Source organism: Elephas maximus, chromosome 7 (genome assembly GCF_024166365.1).
Source record: "Elephas maximus indicus isolate mEleMax1 chromosome 7, mEleMax1 primary haplotype, whole genome shotgun sequence".
Lineage (NCBI taxonomy): Eukaryota > Metazoa > Chordata > Mammalia > Proboscidea > Elephantidae > Elephas > Elephas maximus.
Genome location: NC_064825.1, coordinates 34,293,376 through 34,316,378, shown reverse-complemented (window position 1 = coordinate 34,316,378; position 23,003 = coordinate 34,293,376). Strand labels below are relative to the sequence as shown.

Sequence of the window (23,003 nt, the reverse complement as noted above, 5' to 3'; positions counted from 1 at the left end):
TTTAAAGAGACTCCGATTTTCTTAGATTCAAATCATATGTACTTGAAGGAGCATCTGTAAAAATCCCAAGCTATTTCTCATGTGAGCTCTCAATTATAAGATAGTTTTCATGAAACTTGCTGTATCAGGTTATCTGTCAGCTTACCGTACTTATTGAGAGGTCATTTTTGTTCTTCCTTCTTGACTATTGTCATTATAAGGAAAACTCCCTTGAAAATTGTATACCACCGCCAAAGAAAAGGTGTGTAGTTACAGTCTTATTTGGATTCAGGAGCTTTTCAATTTCATTAATAACCAGCTCCCTAGAGCTACAAGTATGGTCAAATTAGTTTACTGTGAATCCTGTGAGGTTTTTATTGTGCCAAGCACTGTTTAAGTACTTGAGTATGTTAATTAATAATCATAACAACTCTGTGAGGTAGGTACCATTATTAGTCTTTCTTTTTTGTAGATGGATAAACTCTAAAGTACAGAGAAAAATTAAATAACTTGTGTCAGGTCACATAGCTGATAAGTCCAGAGCCAAGACCTGGATCCCACTGTCTGGCTCCAGAGTTTGTGTTCTTAACTGTTATGCTGCAGCACTTCATGTGATGTCAAGAAGAATATGACTAATGAAAATAAAACTTTTTCTTCCCTCCATTATACTTCTTATTTTCTCAGTTCATACATCCGTATAGGGTTTGAGTGAACCCATAGAATTGGGTTTAGTTATTAATGTCAATGAAGAGAAGAAAGTTGTGTCATACACTCTATTACCACCCTGTTAGGATGGCAATTTTTAGAAAGTCACTTAACATCTCCAGGCTGCAGTTACCTTTGTGAATATCTAGAACTGCATTGTTCAGTATGGTAGCCGCTAGCCATATATGGTTATTGAGCGCTTTAAATGTGGCTAGTCTACGTTTAGATGTGCTGTAACTATAAAAATACCACATTTTGAAGACTTAATATGAACAAAAGAATATAAATATCTCATTAATACTATATTAATTATTCGTTATGATAATATGGATATATTAAGTAAAATATGTTATGAAAATTAATTGCACCTTTTTTTATAAGGTTACTAGAAAATTTAAATTACACATGTGGGTTGCTTTATATTTCTATTGGAAAGTGCTGCTCTAGAAATATAGGCTAGAGATGATCTCCATGGACCCTTCCAGCCACAGTGTTCTGATGATTCTAGAAAACATTATTTTATTTTTTAATGTTAAGAGGTCTCTATTGAGGATTTTTGTATCCAAATTTTAAGTGTGCTATTTGTGGAATATAGAGTTCATGGAAAAGTCTTTGTTTCTCAGGATATGAACCAGTTTAACTTTGCCATGAAAGAATTTAGCCTTTAAACTTTTTGTTCTGCCTGTTCTTGTTGTTAGATGCTGTGGAGTCGGTTCTGACTCGTAGTGAGCCTGTGTATCACAGAATGAAACACTGCCTGGTCCTGCACCATCCTCACAATTGTTGCTAGCCCATTCTGGCAGCCACCCTGTCAGTCCGTCTCGTTGAAGGTCTTCCTCTTTTTCTCCGACCCTCTCTACCAAGCATGATGTCCTTCTCCAGGGACTTCCCTCCTGATGAAATGTCCAAAATATATGAGACAAAGTCTCACCATTCTCTATTCTTAGGAGCATTCTGTCTGTACTTCTTCCAAGACAGATTTGTTCATTCTTCTGGCAGTCCGTGGTATATTCAATATTCTTTGCCAACACTGTAACTCAAAGACGTCAGTTCTTCTTCAGTCTTCCTTATTCATTGTCCAACTTTCGCATACATATGAGGTGATTGAAAACAACACGGTTTGAGTCAGGCACACCTTAGTCCTCAAAGCGATGCCTGGATCCTCTGTTTTCTTCAGGTGGATGTTACAGCTACCATCGTGCTTTTCATATCTTTCTATTTATCCCATCCAAAGCTTTTAACTTCTTGCAGTCTGAGTTCAGTCTTCACTAGGGCTAGGATGGTGTAGTAGAATATAGAATTTAAAGTCAAAAGACTTAGATTCTAATTATGGATCTTTCTCTTGTTAGTTGAATAATGCTGGTCAAGACACCCACCTTCTATGCCTTAATTTTTTATCTGTAAAGTGGGTATTGTGAGGATCAAATAAAACACCATACAAATATTGTTGTTACCTGCCTGTGGTCTTAGTCAGAGGTGTATTTTTTTCAGTCTTCTTCTTAACAGTATTTACTTCAAGGATATTTGAAGTATCCTTTACTCCTTACTGTTTATTCTTATTATCATTTTAAGTTTTCTGTTTCCCTCATCCATTGATTTTGGTGGTTCTTTATCAATCTTTAGTCCTTCTAACAGACTATGGTTATAAAGAAAATAGAACAAACATTTTAGATAACATTGTTCACAAAATGGAAGTCATTGTTTTGAAATTGCACCTAGATTTTTAAAAATTGTTTTGTGAGATCATAGATTCAGAAAAAAAGTTCCAAACACCAAGGAGGGAATTGGTCAACTGATTTGAAGAATTCTACAAATTGTAGAAAACAAGACACAAGGGAAAAAGAGAAAGGAACTTAACATATATTGAATAGCCATCATGAATAGCCATCATGTTCTAGGTGTTGCTCTCGATAGATGATTTGTATGTTTTATACTCCCTACAACCTTTTAGGAGTCGCTGGGTGCTGTAAATGGTTAACACACTCAGTTGCTAACCACAAGGTTGGAAGTTCAAGTTCACGCAGAGATGCCTTGGAAAAAAAAGCCTGGCAATTCTACTTTTGAAAAATCGGCCATTGAAAACCCTATGGAGCGCAGTTCTACTGTGACACACATGGGGTTGTCATGAGTCGAAGTTGACTTGAGGGCAGCTGCTACTGATACAGCCTTTTAAGGGAGTCGTTGATACTATTATTATTTTCATTTTTATAGACGAGGAAACTGAGGACTAGGCATATTAAGCAACTTGCTCTTAGGGTATTCAGGTTCTTCCTTAGTGTTCATCTGCATTTTTTCCCCAAGACCACTGTTTAGTAAACATTGTTTACTTTGGGTATGTGAGTTCTGTGCTAATGATGTAGACGGAGTTGGTTTCAAGAGTACTGGCGGAAGTAAATGAAACTTGAGTTTTTTTTTTTAAAATCAAGGATGCCAGATATGATTTATGAAATATATTTCGCATCTTTTGTTATGCAACTCTTGAATGAACTCTTGAGAAACAAATACTGTATTTTCAACTCCATGTCCTTATATTAAAGAAGGCTAGGCAAGGCATTTTATAAAATATGATTTGTAAGTGCACTGGTTTCTACAGAACTCTTTCTTCCGTTAAAGGGTTGTCTAAGAACATCTATTATATTTCAAGAGCAAATGCTCTTTAACCTCTTTTTTATTTTTTGTTTTATTTATATGAATAAATGTTTGGGAAGCTGTTGTTTCCATTTAGGCCACTACGATTCTTCTATTAAAAAAAGCGCATGAAGTGTTACTATTACATTGTATAATTTTATTCAAAGAACTAAACACAAGAATGTTATTTTCTTCTACCCTGCTCTCTTTTGTTGTTTTTGTGTTTTCATTTGACCCTCTTCTTTAGCCTCTTGGAATTTTGCCTCTGAAACTTGAATTCCCTTCCTTTTTTCCAACAAAAATGAGATGCAGAACAAGTCATGGCTTGAAGTCAAAGTAAATTCCTATATTTAAGCGCTAGCAACCGTTACAGGTTTCTTGAGGCCACTAGCTGCCATCACTGTTAAGTCGGTTCCTACTCTCAGTGACCCTATAGGACAAAGTAGAACTGCTCATTAGATTTCCAAGGCTGAAAATCTTTGCAGAAACAGACAACCACATCTTTCTCTTGCAGAGCAGCTGGTGGATTTGAACTGCTGACTTTTCAGTTATCAGGTGAGTGCTTAAGCACTGCACCACCAGGGCTCCTTCTTGAGACCAAGGCCTGCTTATCGGATGCTTAGCTCTTGGGCAACTATATATTCTAGGAAAGGGCACTTGACTAAACTAGAAGAATGTTGAGTTTTAATATATTGTTGCCCAAAAAACCCAAATAGTAAACAAAACAAAAATAAAAAACACATCACTGTATGTACATTAAGTATTGGTCTGGCAGATACTGAAAACCTAAAATATCGCTCACACATGCAAACTTGTTAAAAAACAAAGTACATTTTCCACCAAGTTATATTCTCAGAGTGAGAAAAATTAAGCTAGTTTGGATTTCAAAGTTTTCCTCCTAATTTCTCCTACAGCTAAGCTCCGTAGGGATCCCCTAATCGTGCAGCATTGAAAAGAAGATTATTTTATGAATTTGAAAATAATATTGCTTTTGATTCAACAAAATTTTAATGTACATTTGCAAATGAAAATATAAAATTACAAGGGAAGTAAGCTATAATTAGAATTACTTAGAATATGCCCATGCATCAGTTTTACCCATCTTTATAAAGAAACATATACAGTAGTAAATGAATGTATGTTCTTGTTGGCTTCTTTTAATGTATGTTTAGACATTTCTTGATGTAGGTTTATTAAATATTCTGATTTTCTTTTTTGTTAAATATTAGATCATACATATATTAAATACTCTGGTATTTTCCTATAAAATATGGTGCATTTATATCCCACCTTTAGAATCTAATGAAACAAGGAGATATTGTAGAAAGTCAACTTATAACAAATGTAGGAAATACTGTATAAAATGTACTCTGGTTACTTGCTGTACTTATTTCTACAGAACTCAAATAATTTCCACACCAAAAGTATTATAGACTAATATATATAGAAATAGCTACTTTCAAAGTGAAATGTAATTTTGAATATTGGATTATTTCATTTATGTTAGTTCTTTTAATTATATGTTTTTTCTACTTAAAACATGTAAAGACATGTCTTCAGTGGTCCCCAGAATTGAATGTTCCTACCCATGTCATTCAATTTAGCATTGATTCAATTATAGTATTTTAATTTGAGACCTAAAATCAGATTTGAACCATGTCTAGTTTGAGGAATTAAAAAAGATTTAAGGATAATATTTTGTATTGGAATTTTGAAGTAGTGAGGAAAATTAAAGACCATTCAATTCAGTTCTTTCATTTTATATTTGGAAAAACTAAGGCTCAGAAACATGTTTCTTTTTCAACATATTGTAACTTTTTAATGATGGTGCCAGAATTTAAAATCAGATTCTCAGTTTTATTGTAATCAATTATGGAGTCTAAAAGAGGAGTAGATTGTTGACTAGAAGGAAGAACCTCAGTATATGAAGCCATATACATCTTTTGTCCTATTTGCTGATGAACCAGTCCTTTCTGCTAAAAGTCTTGATAACCTTTAGACCATCCCAGATCATTAACATTGTTGGCTCTGATAAAGTAAATGAACCCTTGTTCAAGTAGGAGAAACTTTCCCTTCTTTCTTCTCGTTTCTAGATTATCAGTGCCACATGATTGATATTTAAGAAATCACCTTCCAGAAGGCTTTACTTTTGTGTGCTGAACTGCCTATTTGCAATATTAATGGATATCTTTGAAAGTATATGTGCCTTACAGTTTTAGATGAACTTTGATGCCCTTGCTGCCTTCATTTAGGCAGGTCACATAGGTTGTTTTTGTGAGTTTGTTTTTAAAGTTTATTTTATATACAAAAAGCATGACTATTTGTATATAACCCCATCTCATATTTAAAAAAAATTTTTTTTCATATTTTATGTGTTTATGTTAAGAACTTTTAGTTTTTTCAGATAGTCATATGAATTAAAACCTTTTTATTCTAATTTTCTGCCTAATTCTGGTTTTCTGCCCCACCTTTAAGAAAACTTGAGGGGAAATATAGCATCTTTTTTCTAAGAATTTTCTAAAAAACCTCAGGGTATTCCTGTAACCAGTCATGTAGTCGCCCTTGCCCAACCTGCCCCCAAGAGAAAAAAATCCACAAAAGTGGGTTTGTAAGGCTGATAAGAGTCATCAAATTTAATTTGTTGGCATTGATGGACAGCTTGTTTCCATTTCCGATCAGTTTTTCACTTGACAATTTATCCTATATGTACTGTTGTCCTCAGTTTAAAAATAATTATATGTTAATATGATTATATCTATCTTTGATATAAATATATGTATGTGTGTGTATATTTGGGTTTTCTATATATCTTTGGAGGGAGGGTGCTAATGACAGCTCTTTTACGTAATGATGTTAATTTCGTGACGGATACTGTCTGTACTTCTTTACCCCAGACTTTAAAACCATGAGCTTGAAAGGATAGGGACCATAATCATAATCATGAGTTTGGTCTGTGAGTTTTATGTGGCCATTGCAATGAATTATTGGGCTCAGCAGAGATGCAGAGAGCACCATGGGAGGGACGTTTGGTGTCAGAATTGGTAAAGATAGCACCAAGAGGAGACATGTCTGACCTTCACTTCATAGGAATCTTCCTTGAGCTGTTGATACTGATTCTCCTTCCACCTTCTGAAGTTAGAGGAGGTCAGACACCACCCCCATACCATCTTTATACTATATAGCTCTTACTCTTAACTCTGCTGCCTCAGTGCTTAATAATTGCTTGTGGAACAAATGAGTGAATGTATAAAAGAATAACATTTGCTTTATAGTTCTATGGAGCCCTGGTGGCATAGTGGTTAAGAGCTACAGTGAGCTACAGCTGCTAACCACAGCAGTTCAAATCCACCGTCCCTTCTCGAAAACCCTGTGAGGCAGTTCTACTCTGTCCTATACGCTTTGAGTTGGAATTGACTAAATCAGCAATGGGTTTGGCTTTGGTTTTATAGTTCTATAGATATAGTGTTAATTACGCAGCAGATTTTAACTACTCCTTCGATTTTTTTTTTCTTTTTCGATACAATGTCTTGGTTTTCATCATCCTTCCCCATCTCCACAATAAATAAATAGTGTGATTTTATTAATCACATATACATAGAACAATACCTGGAACTATATTATAGTTGCCCAAAATGAGGTTATTTCCTGCAGCATAGACAGGCTAGATGAATGCCTGATTGGATAGTGACAAGCATGAAATAGATCTTTATTATGTTAAGGCACTAAAGTTTTTGGTTTATTTGTTACAGTCCAAACCACACCAAACCCATTGCCATCGAATGGATTCTGACTTACAACAACCCTATAGGACAGAGTAGAACTGCCCCATAGTGTTTCCAAGGCTGTGCTCTTTGTGGATGTAGATTGCCACATCTTTCTCCTTCAGAGAGGCTGGTGGGTTCAAACCACCTACCTTTTGGTTAGCAACCAAGCTCGTAACCACTGTGACACCAGGGCTCCTTTATTTGTTACAATAGCTAGTATTAATTACCCCAATTTTATAGTCACATTGAGTTAAATATTTTACCTTTATGCCATTGTTCAATTTTAGTTTTGAAAGGAATTATTTTTTAACTAATTTGTTAGTCTGTGAAAAAGGTGTTAAAATCTGTCTCAAAGTTGATGTGTGGTTTAATCCCTTGCTTAAAATAAAGAACAATAGAAGTTTTAAATGGTTGTAACATCTGTTGCTTCAACAGAATTCATTTGGTAGGTTAACATTTTTAAAAGTTTAAACAAATATTACTAAGAGAGGCTACAGTTTAAAAAATAAACAATTGAATAGAATTCAGTGGTAGGTCGTGAAAGCTACACTTGGTGTATCTTTTTTAAACACAGATCTGGTCATGTTGCTCCTCTGCGGAGTAGAGCCTTTGTCTTAAAAGTAAAGTTCAAACTCATTATTGGCATGTGCTAGCCTGTACCAGTATTTCTCCGGTCTTTTTCCCTATGTTTATGCCTAAAAAATAGTGCTCTATTATACTATGTAAACTAAAGTACTTTTTATGATGTAGTGTCATTATTTACTTTCATGTATATGCCACTGGATTGTGAACTCCTGGAAGACATGGACAATGACTGCCCCTAGTACTGGGCAACCTGCCTGGTACATAATCTACTCTTAGTAATTATTTGTGAAATATGTAAATGCATGAATGAGTGAATGAATGTGGACAATGCTCCAACCTACAAACTTTATGGTCTCACTACTTTTATTTGGTTATGAATCCTACTAGAGTGACTGTCTTAGTCATCTACTGCTTCTATAACAGAAATACCACAAGTAGATGTCTTTAACGAAGAGAAATTTATTCTGTCACAGTGTAGGAGACTAGAAGTCCAAATCCAGGGTGCTAGCCCTAGGGGAAGGCTTTCTCTCTCTGTCTGCTCTTGGGGAGGGTCCTTGTCATCAATTCCTACCCGCCCCCCGCCCCGCCCCCCGAGCTTCTCAACACAGGGATCCGGGGTCCAAGGGACTGCCATTCTCCTGGCCCTTGTTTCTTGGTGGTATAAGGTCCCCCTCTCCGCTCAGGTCTCTCTTTTATGTCTCAAAAGAGATTGCTTTAAAACACAACCTAATCTTGTAGATTGAATCCTGCCTATTAACATAACTGCCTCTAATCCTGCCTCATTAACATCGTAAAGTAGAATTTACAACACACAGGGAAATCACAGCAGATCCCACAATGGTGGACAACCACACAATACTGGAAATCATGGCCTAGCCAAGTTGACACACATTTTTGGGGAACACAATTCAATCCATAACGGTGATGAACAGCACTAACGGCAGAATTCTTATTCCCGCCTTTTGGACTTAAACCATCAAAACCAAAACCATTGCCTACAAGTCAGTTCTGACTCATAGCAACCCTATAAGACAGAGTAGAACTGCTCCATAGGGTTTCTGAATCTGTAATCTTTATAGAAGCAGACTGTCACATCTTTCTCCTGCAGAGTGTCTGGTGGGTTCAAACTGCTGACCGTTCAGTTAGTAGCCAAGCACTTAACAACTGTGCCACCAGGGCACCTTCCATTTGGACTTAATTGTTATATATTACATGTTGTATTTTAAGTAGGGGATTGAAAAAGTAGCTCCTCCTTAAGAAAAGATTGAAGAACTCTAGGATATACATATTTATGTCTGAGTATAAATTCATACCAAATTATAAGTGTAAAAAAAAACTATGAACATTTATATTAAGGATGAACACTGGGAATTATATAAATATTGGGGTACAACCAAAACCAAACCCCATGCTGTTGAGTCGATTCCAACTCACAGTGACCCTATAGTGACCCTATAGGACTAGAAATGCCCCATAGAGTTTCCAAGGAGCTCCTGGCAGATTTGAACTGCTGACCCTTTGGTTAGCAGCCATAGCATTTAACCACTACGCCACCAGGGTTTCCAATATTGGGGTAGCTGATTTAAAAATAAAAATTTCTTTAGAAACTGAATATCAAAAAACCCTCGAATGGCTGTTTAAAAAAAGGATCAAGAAACTTGGCACCCAATTAGAAATATAATTACTATAAAATGCAGATGTTTTTCCAGTTACTGCACAGATAAAAATTTATTGATTTCAACATGTATTTCTTGAGTGACTTATGGGCTACATACTGTTCTAGACACTCGGGATACACAATTGAACAATGTAAAATTCCTGAAAGCTTTAGTGATTAGAATAAGATAGAGCTCAGTGTGTGTGTGTGTGTGTGTGTGTAAATAAGATTACCATTCTTAAATTGAAAAATAGAAGTTATTGTGAAAAAGGATAACTGCTGGTAGGATTTTAGGAGTGTCTTTTTTTAGAGTTTCTTTTTTAGAGTTTAGATAACTGTAAAGTTTAGAGGGCACAGTCCCCAAGACCACCCTCACTTCTGCCATCAATGCCAAGTTTGGGGGTTTCCTAAAACCACCCTCAGGTTTGATAATTCTCTAGAAAGAATGACAGAATTCTGAAAGCTGTCGTGGTTACAGTTTATTATCAAGAAAGGATACAGATCTAAATTCAGCCAAGGGGAGAAGTGCACAGGGCAAAGTCCAGGAGCTTTCGAAAGAGCAACTTTTGTTGTCCTGTCCTGTGGAACCATGATGCGATACTTTTCCGTTACCAGTATGTATGGAGTCTTGCCAGTCAGGTAAGCTCATTTGTGTTTCCAGAGTTTTTATTGGGGCTGCATTATGTATGTATGATTGATTGCCCATGTGGCTGAACTGAGTTTCTAGGTCAACTGATATTGCATGACCCAAAGCCCCTACTCTATGTCACATTGTTGGTCTTTCTGGCCAGCCCTCACACTAAGACTATACCCATGTGGCCAGCTTCTGCCCTAAGTCACATTGCTAGACTATCTAGTATGACCCAAGACTCCCAGGCAAACAAAGACACTCCTGTGAGGCATAACATTCCAAGGGTCTAGAAGCTGAAGGCAAAGGCCAGACCTTCTCTTTGGGCAAGGCCAAATTCTTTATTACACAAGGAGGAAAAATGAAATTGTGTTCTGAATATCCTTAAATATTATAAATAAATCTATTTGATATTCAACAGTTATCTGCTTGGTCTGTGTGGCAGTTGATGTTACTGTTCAAAAACATTTACTGTTCTTCCCCAGGGGAGGCATTATACTTCCCTAAGGTTTTTTTTTTTTTTTTTTACCTGTTATGCCTGGTCTTATGACTTGTTTTGGCTAAAGAAATACGAGTGGAAGTGATTTATGTTCACTTTTGAGTAGAAGCTTTAAGTCAGGACATAGTTTTCTATATTCTTTTTTTTTTTCCTCTGCACTGACAATCAGCAGTTCCAGACACTTCTCCAACACCCTAACTAAATAAAGATGACATATGGCTGAGCTGTAATCAACTATTGTTTGACATGTAGCATATGCAAGAACTCAACATTGTTGAAAATCTTTAAGATTTTGTTACTGTAGCATAACCAAGCCTAGTGTTTCTCAAACTTTAGCACGCATTAGAATCACCTGAAAGATTTGTTAAACCACAGATTGTACAGATTGTTGGACCCCAACTTTGTAGTTTCTGAATTCAGTAGGTCTGGAGTGTGGCCCAAGAATTTGCATTTCTGATGTGTTCCATCCTGATGCTGATGCAGCTAGCCCAGGGACCACCCTTTAACTGCCAGTTGCATTTCCTGACTGAGGCAGCCTGCTTTTTTATGTTCTTAGAGACCTAAGTTACTCAGTAAATCTCTACCTTCTTTTATTGTAACAACAAAATGCAGAATCTTCGTAAACCACATTATTAAAGAAGTAAATTCTATAAACTCCTTCGATTTCTGGGACATAGGCACAAAAATGAAACAAAATTAAAAAACAAAAAACTCCTAAATTTGGTCAAGCAGATTGGTTAGCTATGGAAATTTCTATATTAACTACAGTCAGGTAAGAGCCACAAAAAATACACAAAGAACAGAGGGGGTTAGAAAAGGAAACAGTGAAATCTAATTGTGGGGGAAATTGCTATTCCTGATGGGATTGGTAGGAATTCTTTCGAAAAGGGAAAATGGTTGAAGAAAAAAAAAACCCATTGCCATGGAGGATTCTGACTCATAGCGACCCTATAGAACAGAGTAGAACTGCCCCATAGGGTTTCCAAGGAGCAGCTGGTGGATTCAAACTGCTGACCTTTTTTTTTTTTTTTTTTTTGTGGTTTGCAGCCATAGATCTTAATTACAACGTCACCAGCACCCCAAGGCATTGTGTATAGAAGCCCAGGATAACCAAAATCAGAGTTGTAAAAAAGTGTGAAATGTTTCCAGAAGTAACTATTACAGTTTGCTACTGGAAGACAGATGAGGGAAAAGCAATTCCATAAATTTTTATCAAAAGCCTGATTTCTTACTTGCTGTGTAATAAGAAACACAAACTTCCAATTCAGTAGTGTCCTTGGTATGTATGTCTGCTTTTGAGGTGCTTTTAGAACTTAAGTTGCTAAAGGTGGTGTGTGATTGTCCAGGAAATTCTGGTGGGAGTGATGTGAAAAAATGGCTCTTGTGAAGGGAAGTGGAAAGGGGAACCCAGCATAGAGCCTTGACTAAAGTATATTCTCAGGCAGATCATATTTAAATAAGAGTACATATGGCAGTGAGGAATTGAAAATTGATTCCTTTGAAGCCATCCATGTAGAGTCTTTGCATAATGCCAGTTTGGAAGACCACTGTTCTCTACCTTCTTACCAGTAGTTTAGCCAAGATGCCTTCTCTGTAGTATTTCTTCTCCACAGTGAGTTAACCAGTTGGGGTGTAACCTGATTTTACTGCTATGTGATGATGTCTGGGGACCAAACTCTATTTGGGGGAGGTCACCTAACTTCTCTGGGCCTTGGTTTCTTGATATGTAAAATATATTTCCCTCAGGTTACTGTAGTCCCAGTATTCCATTTTTCTAGTACCATTCTAGCAAGATTCTAATAATCTGTGGATTTTCCCGAAGTCTATAATAAAAAAATAAAATAAATAAAAGTTTTTTTATTACATACTGTAAATTGAGTTCATAATCTTTGGGAGGAACTAATCTGGAGCGTCTGAAATGAAGTTTTTTGTTTTTTTTTTTTTAGGGTCAGGATACTCTGTAAAACAAACAAAGAAACCCGTTGCCTTCAAGTTGATTATGACTGAGAATACGAACCAAAAAACTTACTGCCATCCAGTCCATTCAGGATACTCTATAAAAAAAAAAATAGTCCCTGGTTAATCACAAAACAGTAATATTCCAAAAGCTTTTAAAGTGTTATTTTTGCCCCATTGCCCAGAGATAGATATTTTACTCATTTTGGATTTGAGCTTTGGTACTAAAGAAGCATAAATTTATGAAAAAGCATAGTCGAATGTTATCATTTTAAATAGCTGCTCATTTTGTTCAACGTGAAAACCAATTGCCGTATTATTTTAATGGCATAGATACCAACATGCATTTGAAAATATGTTCATGTTGATTCAAAGATTATATTTAATTGAAAACATTTGTTTTCATTTTTTCACAACCGTCATAGGAGGGAGGAAAATGAAAATACTTGCCAGTCTTGAGGCTTTTTAAAAATAGATTGGTTCAGTCTTGTGGTTATAATTTTGTTTAATGTAAATAGATTTCTTTGTCCACAGCAATGCCATGACTTTACGACACTTGCTAAGTTTTTTTAAATTACATAAAACATCATTTTGATCTTACTTATTTGATTGTCGCTTATGGTTAATTTGTCAAGTTTAATCGCTTGTCAGTTCCTTGGGGACTGCAAAAACGGACTCAGTATGAGTCCACAGTATACTTCGTTCACAAGTGCTTTTAAATTTGGTCAGCATTGCTATGACCAGTTCATTTTGAGAGGAAAATTCATCCTAGTTAATAGAAACAGTCTGAAGGTGATTTTTAGTTACTCAGCAATTGAAGGCAGCTTGGTGCATCACCTTCCTTAGTTTAGATTTTAAGGCAAAAACAGATCCAGCTTCTCCAAGTTGAAGGAAAATTCTGAATCTTTTGGAATTGTTCCTATAAGTTTGAGTCCAAATGTTTCCAATTTACATTTAGGACACACCAGGAAAAAGCACACAATAGTCATCTGGAGGCTTACAGTCACACTTGTTACCCTAACTGCCGCCTGCTTCAGCAACTTTCTGTGGGTTCTTGAGGAGAAAGCCAGCACAAGTGTTCCATTCTGTATGAAATAAGCGTACTTTAAAAATTATATAATTTATTAGTGCATTAGGATAATTCACTATTAAAGGAATCCTATTGAAAATTATTTTGAAGATACAACAAGGGCTCATAAAGCAAACAAAAAATTTTCCCCAAATTTCTTAATTTGTTGCTATTTCAACTTCAGATTTTTGTATGTGAAATGAGGTTTCTTAAAATAGGAACACAACATTATTCTCTTTTCTTATATCAGGTGCCATATGCAGGCTAAAACTGAACTCTTAGTCTATTTTTTGTTTCAAGTAGATTTAAGAGGAAAAATCTGTTTTATGTGTACGTAACCAGTGTATTTTAATCACATACCACAAGTTCTGAATAGTAGTTTCTAATTACTTATTTAACCAGATGAAGTATACATATGTGATTAGAACACTGAAGATTTTTTAAAATAAAATAAAAATAAAAGTCTGAATTTTGTTCCATTTTAATCTTTTCTTGCTGTTCTTATGATACCTGTTAAAACCCGTTGCTGTTGATTCGATTCCGATTCATAGCAACCCTGTAGGATAGAGTAGAACTGCCCCATGGGGTTTCCAGGGAGCGCCCGGTGCATTTGAATTGCCGACCTTTTGGTTAACAGCTATAGCTCTTAATCGCTAGGCCACAAGGGTTTCCATTCTTGTGATAAAAAGATGTTAATTGAAACCTACAGTTGATTAGGTTTGTTGTGATAAATTATAATTTAGTACTAAGGTGAGCATCTACACTTCGAAATGAGTTAGAAAAATTTAATGACAAAAACTGGTTTATTCTTTTATATTGGTTTTTAAACACAAAATAAGAGGCATTTAAATAGGTATTCTGGTTATTCTAACTTTCAAATCAGTCTTTTCAGTTGTATTCACTGCAAGTGTGTTTATGGTTTTAGTACCAGTGATGTGGTAATCAGACAAATCTAAATTTTGAAGATCCAGCAATTTTTTTTTTTTTAGTATTGTGGAGCCCTGGTGGCATAGTGGTTAAGAGCTCTGCTGTTGACCAAAAGGTCAGCAGTTCAAATCCACCAGAGGCTCCTTGGAAACCCCGTGGGGCAGTTCTGTTCTGCCCTACAGGGTCGCTATGAGTAGGAAATGACTCGACGGCAATGGGTTTTGGATTATTTAGAATTAAGTTCATGTTTTATTCTTTTTATACTTCCAATATCAGTGTTAACAAACCCTTGAACTTTAAGCCTTCTCCATTTGAAATTATTTTGTTTCATGTACTATAATGGATAAAGAAGTTGAACCCTAAAGTGAAGTGCTTTGCTCAAGATTGTTAGAGAAATTATGAGTGGTACCTGTATCCTTGCTCATATCAAGGTTCTTTCTGCTGCACCATGTGCTGCCTCTGGAGAAATGTTTACATCTGTTATATTTACCAAATGAGTAAAAACAAAGTAGACAAAAAAAATTTTTTTTTTAAAGAATCAGTGGTTTGTTCTCATTGTTTTCAACTTATTAGAGAGCATGTAATAAAGTAACATATTTATATCATCAAATTTTAAGCTGGTGCCAAACAGGGTGTTCTTAAAAATAACTATGGCATGATGGATTATAGTGACAGGAATATCACCCTTCATTCAGAGTATAATATCATGATATTTACTTGGGGGAACTTGATGCAGTTTAAGATCAGCAACATTTTGAATCCCAGTAAATGTATTTTTAAGGAAAACATGCAAGAAAATGTTTGATGTTGAAATCATATTAAAGAGCTACAAAGTCTCCCAAAACCTGTTTACTAGTGACATCTGCTGGTACAATGTTGTAATAAAGATGTAAGTACAGTATCTCACAGAAGTAATTTCATGGAAATTAAATATGAGAAAAAAACTTTTGTGGGCAGAGCTGTTTCTTTTACTATAATTCACACTTCTAATTGAGAATGTTTTTGTCTTAGTGGGTCTCTCCCGCTTTGGCATTTGACCAGGAGTAGTAGTAGTCCATACATTTACACTCCTGAACCTCTATGACTAGTTATATGTCAGCAAAGTTGTTTGATGTAATATTGCAAATTCTTTTTCCTCTTTGTCTCTCCAGCCTGTGTTCTATACCACACTTTAACAAAGAACTTTATATGGATTGAATCCTATTAGTTATTTTATGTCCTTTGCATAGACTAAATTTAATAGGAAAGTTTATATATACATGAAGTAAATGCATTGTCTTTATGCAAAATTGAAAATAAAAATGAGACTTTTTATTAGACGATTTTTATTAGAAGGAGAAATAGAGTTCTGTTTTCTTCTTTAAGGAGAGATTTTCTGCAATGTAAATTTTGGAGGAATAAGATATGCTCAGTCCTTGGATGTTTTCTCTTTCTAGGCTAATTTCTTAGATGATTGTGTCAGGCCCCATGGTTTTAAAAATACTACGTATGAGTAAATTAGGCCTGTTCTTTGAACACCAGACCTGTATAGCCAGATGTTTGCTTTTTTGACATTTCCGTTTAATTCGCTAACAAGCATCTCAACCATAACATGTCCAAAACCAAACTTACGATTTTCTCCTTAAACCTGCTCCTTCCATCCTGTTGCTTTCGAGTCAATTCTGGCTCATAGTGACCCTATAGGACAGGGTAGAACTGCCCCATAGGGTTTCCAAGCAGTGGCTGGTAGATTCAAACTGCTGACCTTATGGTTGGTAAAAGGCAAGCTCTTAACCCCTGCACTAGCAGGGCTACTCCTTCTGTAGTCTTCCTTATTTGAGTAAAAGGCCATTCCGTCCTTCTATTTGTTCAAACCAAAAATATTTCAATAATTTATAAATTCTTCCCTTTGTACCCCATATTTAATCCATTGAGAAATTCTTCCAGCTCTACTTTTGAAATACATGCAGAACCTGACCACTTCTCTCCACCTCTGCCACTAAGTTCTAGTCAAGCCACTATCATCTTTTGTTTTCTAACTAGCCTTCTTGCTTCTAACCTTGTCCTTCTGTAGACTATTCTCCACCCAACAGCAAGAGTGATTCTTTTTAAGACAGATTTTGTCACTTCTCTGCTGAGAACCTTCCAAAGTCGTTACCATGCCTACAGCGCTGTTTGTGAATTGTTAGACCATTTCCTTTCCCCACCCCCATCACTGTGACCTCATTTCCTACTACTGCTTCTCTCCCCTGTTCAGTTCCAGATGCAGGAATTTACACCCACTCCTCACTTATCAACATGGTTAGTTTCCAAAGGCCAGGTCATTATGCAAAAATCAGCAGAATGTGAAAATGAAGGATGACCACATCGGATCACAAAATGGAAGATGAGTACATCATTACATAACTGCCAAACCACTGAGAACCATGGCCCAGCCAAGATGACACATAACTTTAATCATCAAAGCCGGCATTACTCTCGTCGCACACCCTGGTGTGTTCTTTACTACCACATATACGTCGTTAATGGGCAAAATAGTAGATTTTTTACTATCGTAAATGTGAAATGTTGGATAATGGAATTGACTCAACGGCAATGAGTTAGTAGTGTACTTGTTTGTTATTCTCCTAACATGCCATGCAGACTCTTCATCAGGGACTTTGTATTTGCTGTTCTTTCTAACTGAAATGTTCTTCTCCCACTTCATTGAGGTTTCTAATCAAATTTCCAAGTGTTACGTTCTCAAAGAGTCCCCTCTTGACTACACTATGTGAAATAATAAGTCCCAGCTCCATCACTTTCTCCCCTTACCCTGCGTAAGGTTTGTTTGCCATAGCAATTATCATTTCAGGACATACTTTTTTGACATCTCTCTCCCCTAACTAGAATGTCAGTTATATGAGAGCAAGGCTTCTGTGTTGCTCACTTTTACATCCTTAGGGCCTAAACCAGTACCTTGCACAAAGTTGACACTCAGTTAATATTTGTTGAATAAATTTAAATTTCAGCATTTATATTATATGTTCTCTATTTAAAACAAATTACAACAGCGTTCCATAGTTAGGTTAAATGCTCAGACAGTACTTTTGGTGTCAAAGTACAGGGCCATATTATTATTTTAAAGATACTTTTAATGGGAATAATTACTTTTTTGTTCCTTTGACATAGGCTCTGATTCTCAATTACATTAACAGACCTTATACACGTGAATGGCAAGAAGAATAGCTCCTTTTGAATCTGTGCTAAGACTATCAGTATGAAGTGCTTCCCACAGGATTCTGCTGAAAGAACCAAACTTCCATCATAATGAAATTGCAAATTCATTTGTATATGCCTCTTTTATGTTTGAAAGCTACTTTTTGATGTTTTGGTCTGCAATTAAATTTATTGTTCAAGGTCACAAATATGCAATCCTAACTAGCCCAACTTGTCACAATCCTTTATCCAGTATTGCACAAAGATATGTGGCTATCTTGTGACAATAACATACCAAAGCCAAAATTTGTTCCCAGATATACATAGTTTTTTAATTAATATACTGCTTTCTATTTTCATACCCTCCCACCACCTCACCTATCTAGATGTTACCAAATGACAGGTTTTAAATTACTGACACTTTTCTTCAAAGGGAAAAAGATAAGTTTAAAAATGTTTAATGTTATAATTTCTCCATGTACATTTTTAGTTTAAAATATGAATTCGTTTGTGTGTGTTTACTCCTATTCTGTGTGGGGTAGAGAATTATGAAGTATGTTAGCTGAATTCTGTGGTTACATTTGTCACTGTTAACATGACCACAAAACAGATTCTTATGTAATTGAAATGAGTGTGTAAATCTTTTAAACATCATTGTGCACATGAGTTAAATTCTTTTTCTGAGATGCTATATTGCCAGTAAAAATGTATATATTTTAAATTGGTAAGATAGATTTCTTCTATTTTTATGCATCTCTTTGTTATACAAAAAGCATACAGAAAGAATTGCCTAATTAGATTTGAGACTGTCCTTTTTATCTGAGAATATCCAGTGTCTAATATTAACATACATTAGAACATCATTGTATCACCAATATTTATAGATTTCTCCAACGGATTTGATACGAAATACTCAAGGACCCTTTTCAAAAGGCGATCATACCTACAAAGCAAGCCAAAGACACTGAACAACACCAGGATAACGCAAGACTAGTATAGTAATGCCCCCATTTTAAGATCTTGTTTAAATACCCTTAGCTGAGCTGAGAATCTTTTCTTAATTTCTTTGTAAATTGAGTAAAGGCACAATGCTGTTTCAAGAGGTTATTTAAGATGAAACAACGATGCTTGAGTCAGACAAACTATGCTTTTTTGGAAGGGGTAATCACTCATTTATCATGTGATCTCTGGAAAGTTGCTACATTTTTTGAGCCTTGAGCAGTTATGGAATCGGGAAACACTACGTTAGCAGCAGCTACGAAATAGAGAACCACTACACATATTCAGAGTTGTGATACAATTAAATGAGGCAACACGTGTGAAATGCCCCAAACAGTGCCCAGTAATAGTAAGCACCTCCGTAAATATTATTTGGAATCCTCTCTCTCTGCTCTTGCGTTTCCCCCACTTCCAATAATGCATGAAAAGTATTTAGAAGAGTGCCTGGATTGTGGTGTCTGTTCTGGTTGGGCTAATCAGAAGTTTGAACTCAACTTGAAGCCTTTCTGTGCCTGCCAATTCTACATTACTCTGCATTCACTGAATTAATACGTAGAGAGAAGTCAGGACCTTGAATTGACCTATATATAATACCCAGCAGGTGTATGTGGCCTTTTTCTTCACAGCAAATTGCTCCCCCAGGGACTGGGGAGGATGAAGAGTGCTCCACTCCCAGACCTCATTTGAAGTCCCAGTGGAGCCCTTAGAAGATTTACTTAATTCTCTCTTCAACCTACAGATCTAAGAGTTGAGCCCTAAGTTATGTTAATTTGACATAGAAAAGCATTATCATTTTAATTATTTTGTGCAAGATGGCTTGCTTCACTGCTTATTGCTTGTTTGACCATTTGTAATGCTCCGATCATTCATTGTCCTGAAAGAGTTTTGCCTTTAAAAAAAATCTTAAATTTTTTAATAACAATTTAATATACTACTTTATATTCCAAAATATGTTGTAAATTTTTATTGTTTTAGGTGTAAAGATGGCTTGAAAGGATTTACATTCTCAGCACTGAGGTAAGTAACATATTTAATTTACCTTTATGTTGAGAGAGAATTTGTAAGTTACCTGTTCTTTTTTTTAGAGTATTATCTATAAATAATTACAATAAATATTTATTGATTCAATTTTTAAGCTGAAAGTAATTTTACAAGTCACAAAAGTATTTCCAAGCATCAGTGAATAGTTCATTAAAAGGGTACTTTATCTAATTTTTTTTCCCTGAAAATCAGTCAATCGACAACTGTTTATTAAGGCTTGTTATGTACATTTACTGTGAGGTGTTAGAAAAGAAATATAAGAACTCTTTCTTCAAAGAGCTTGGGAAGACAAAGCCCATGAACGGTTACCAAAAAATTAAGTACTTACTTGTATGGCCCAGATTATGGACTTATTTAGGGCAGGACTCATGTGTTGTGATACAGATACTGGATTGTAAGCTTCGTTAGAACCTTTTCCTTTTACCTCATTGTCTGACTCTTACCACATAGTAGATACTGTAGAAATATTGATTAACGTTAGTGTTGTTGTATTTTATAGTTTACCAAGCATTTTCACATAGATTAGACAATTAAATTCTTACGGGTGTTTTTATACCCATGTGACATGCTGGAGCTGAGGCTTAGAATGCTTTACTACTTTAACACCACATACCTGTTGTTGTCGAGTTGATTCCAACTCATAGCCACCCTATAGGACAGCGTAGAACTGCCCCATAGAGTTCCCAAGGAGTGCCTGGTGGATTCAAACTGCCAACCTTTTGGTTAGCAGCCATAGCACTTAACCACTATGCCACCAGCGTTTCCTCACACCACATGAAAATATATATATATATATATATATCCTGACACCAAATCCAGTGTTCTTTCAGTTTATGTGAAATGTTGCCTATTTTTATTCCCAAAAGTACATATAGTAGATGCTTAGAGAAGATTAGTAGTATGGAAGTATAAAAAATAGGAGGGTAGAATTAGGGTGGGTTCAATACTAAGAGAACTTTTTATATGATTATCTCAAGGTTCTTTATCAAATGAGTTAATGCAGGAAAAGTCTTTTAACAGTGCCTGGGACATAGAAAGTGCTCAAGAAATGTTGGCTATTATTTTTGTTGTTATCCTGTATGTGGTAAGCCTTAAGCTGTTAGACTCAAAGGACAGATTTAGATAAGTATAAGGGGTTAAGACTAGAGAGCCCTGGTGATGCAGCGGTTAAGTGCTCAGCTGCTAACCAAAAGGTCAACGGTTCATACCCACCAGCTGCCCCGTGGGAGAAAGATGTGGCAGCTTGCTTCCATAAAGATTTATAGCCATGGAAACCCTATGCGGCCATTCTACCTTGTCCTACAGGGTCACTATAAGTTGGAATTGACTTGATGGCAATGGGTATAGACTAGTAAGGAGTCCCTGGGTGGTGCAAACGTTTAACTACTTGCTGAAATGTTGGCAGTTCAAAACCACTCAGAGGCACCTTGGAAGACAGGCCTGGCAATCTGCTTCTGAATGGTCACAGCTTTGAAAACCCTATGGAGCAGTCCTACTCTGTGCACATGGGATTGTCATGAGTTGGAATCGACTCATCGGCAACTAACAACATCAACAACATAGACTAGTAAAAAGGTGCTTACAGTAGTAAAAAGGGGCTCATTGCACAGAGGAAGAGCTGACTCACCCTGGCTTGGGGCAGAGAGAGCTTCTCTGAGGAAGTGACTTCTAATCTGAGATGGTCAGCCCTGGCCAAAATAACAACAGTGTTGTGTAAGGTGTGAGAGAGATTATTGTATCTGCTCAGGCATAGTTTTATCCTTGTTGCTTATAAAGACCTTAAACTCTCCATGCACATCCATAGTCAAGAAACAAATTCTTTTGGACTAACAGCTGGCAAGGATGCACAGCTGCCGTGTGGTGAGAAAGAATCCCATTGCAAACTCCCTATAATTTAGCAAGCTAGATATGTTTACCAAGTTGGTCCCAAAGGGGTTGGGTTGCAGTTGTTGATATTTTTCTGGTGATATTTTCAGCTTTTTTTCCCTCTCTCTTCAGAGTTTTAAAATTTTCATATATTTGTCCAAGTCTCACGTTCCAGTATTTGAGTGTAGTATTGTAAGAGCAGCGACTCCTATAGTGAACGTATAAGCAGTAATAATAAAAAATTCTGATAGAAGGTACCGCTGAAGTGATATCTAGAGGTGGTAACATTTTCTTTGCCTTGTCTTTGGAAAAATACTGTTCTGTTTTGATGAAAGAAGGATGGTGTCTTCTCCTAGATATATGATTTCTCCCAAGAGAAATAAGTAAATTGGAGTGATACCAAGTTTATCATTTTTCTAATGAAATAATATGAGGATACATGCAATCTTGACTGTTTTGTGATTCCTCATTCTTTAGTTCTCCCATTTCTCTGCGTTTATACAGATGATGTTCACTGCACTGTGGTTGTTTTATCATTCAAGGCAGCATGGAGTATAAATTTAGAAGAAACCCATCCAGTTGTAACTATAAGCAAAATTTAGGGAAAAATATAATTTTTAGTGATTGACTAGCAGACCCAAGTTAATAGTTCATCTGATTCTTTTGAAGAACTTTAAATAGGCAATACATTAGGAAAGTGGTGACCTAAGTTAGAGGGGGTTTCATACCAGTGCTATGCTAGAATTTACTTGGTTAATTTGATTTTAAAACTCCCACATTGTCAATCAGATGACTGCTAACATTTTAAGTATTCAGATTTTGAAAGCTTGTTTTTCTTCAGAGATTTTATATAAATCATGAAAATACTATTTTAAATGATGATACTCTCCAAAATGTATTTGTCTATAAACACAATCTTTTTTTTTTTTTTTTCCTTATTGATTTTTCTCTTAAAGGTGAAAAATGTCTCACATGGTGCTCTTTGCTTTAGATTCATTGTAGGAAAGGAAGAGATTCCCACACATTCTTATGCACCAGAGGCAGCATATGCAAAAGTGGAACAAAAGAGAGAGAAACTTGAGGAAAAACCAAGAAGAGTGAATATAATTGCTCTCGTCAGGAAACTTGTGGATTCAATGTGAGTTCTTTATCTTAGTATTTTACCAGTTTGTCACTGTTTTATATGATGTTAGTACCGTGCCAAGGTAGTTTTGGTTTCTGCTCAGGTAATGATAATAATTTTTCACTAAAAACTGTGCATGGGTTTTATAACAGGCACATAATGGCAATGGAATGTTATTATTTCTGGCAGTAGTTAAATGAATACTGTATGCCATCATGAAGCCCTGGCCACACAGTGGTTAAGCACTTGGCTGCCAACCAAACGGTGGGTAGTTCAAATCCACCAGCCATTCCTTGGAACCCTATGGGGCACTTCTACTCTGTGCTGTAGGGTCACTATGAGTCAGGATTGACTTGACAGCAATGGGTTTTTTATAGACCATCATATTCCTTTAAAATAGATT

At 36.0% G+C, this 23,003-nt stretch overlaps 1 protein-coding gene across 5 annotated transcripts in view; it reads left to right on the top strand.

Annotated features, from left to right (window-relative positions):
- TMEM135 (transmembrane protein 135) overlaps window positions 1-23,003 on the top strand; it is a 273,707-nt gene that overhangs the window by 223,750 nt on the left and 26,954 nt on the right. For all 5 annotated transcript variants that reach the window (XM_049889600.1, XM_049889599.1, XM_049889598.1 and 2 more), the window contains 2 exons: window positions 19,546-19,587; window positions 22,469-22,615. In XM_049889600.1, the coding sequence (XP_049745557.1) occupies window positions 19,546-19,587; window positions 22,469-22,615 (189 nt within the window). The remainder of the gene's footprint in view (window positions 1-19,545; window positions 19,588-22,468; window positions 22,616-23,003) is intronic.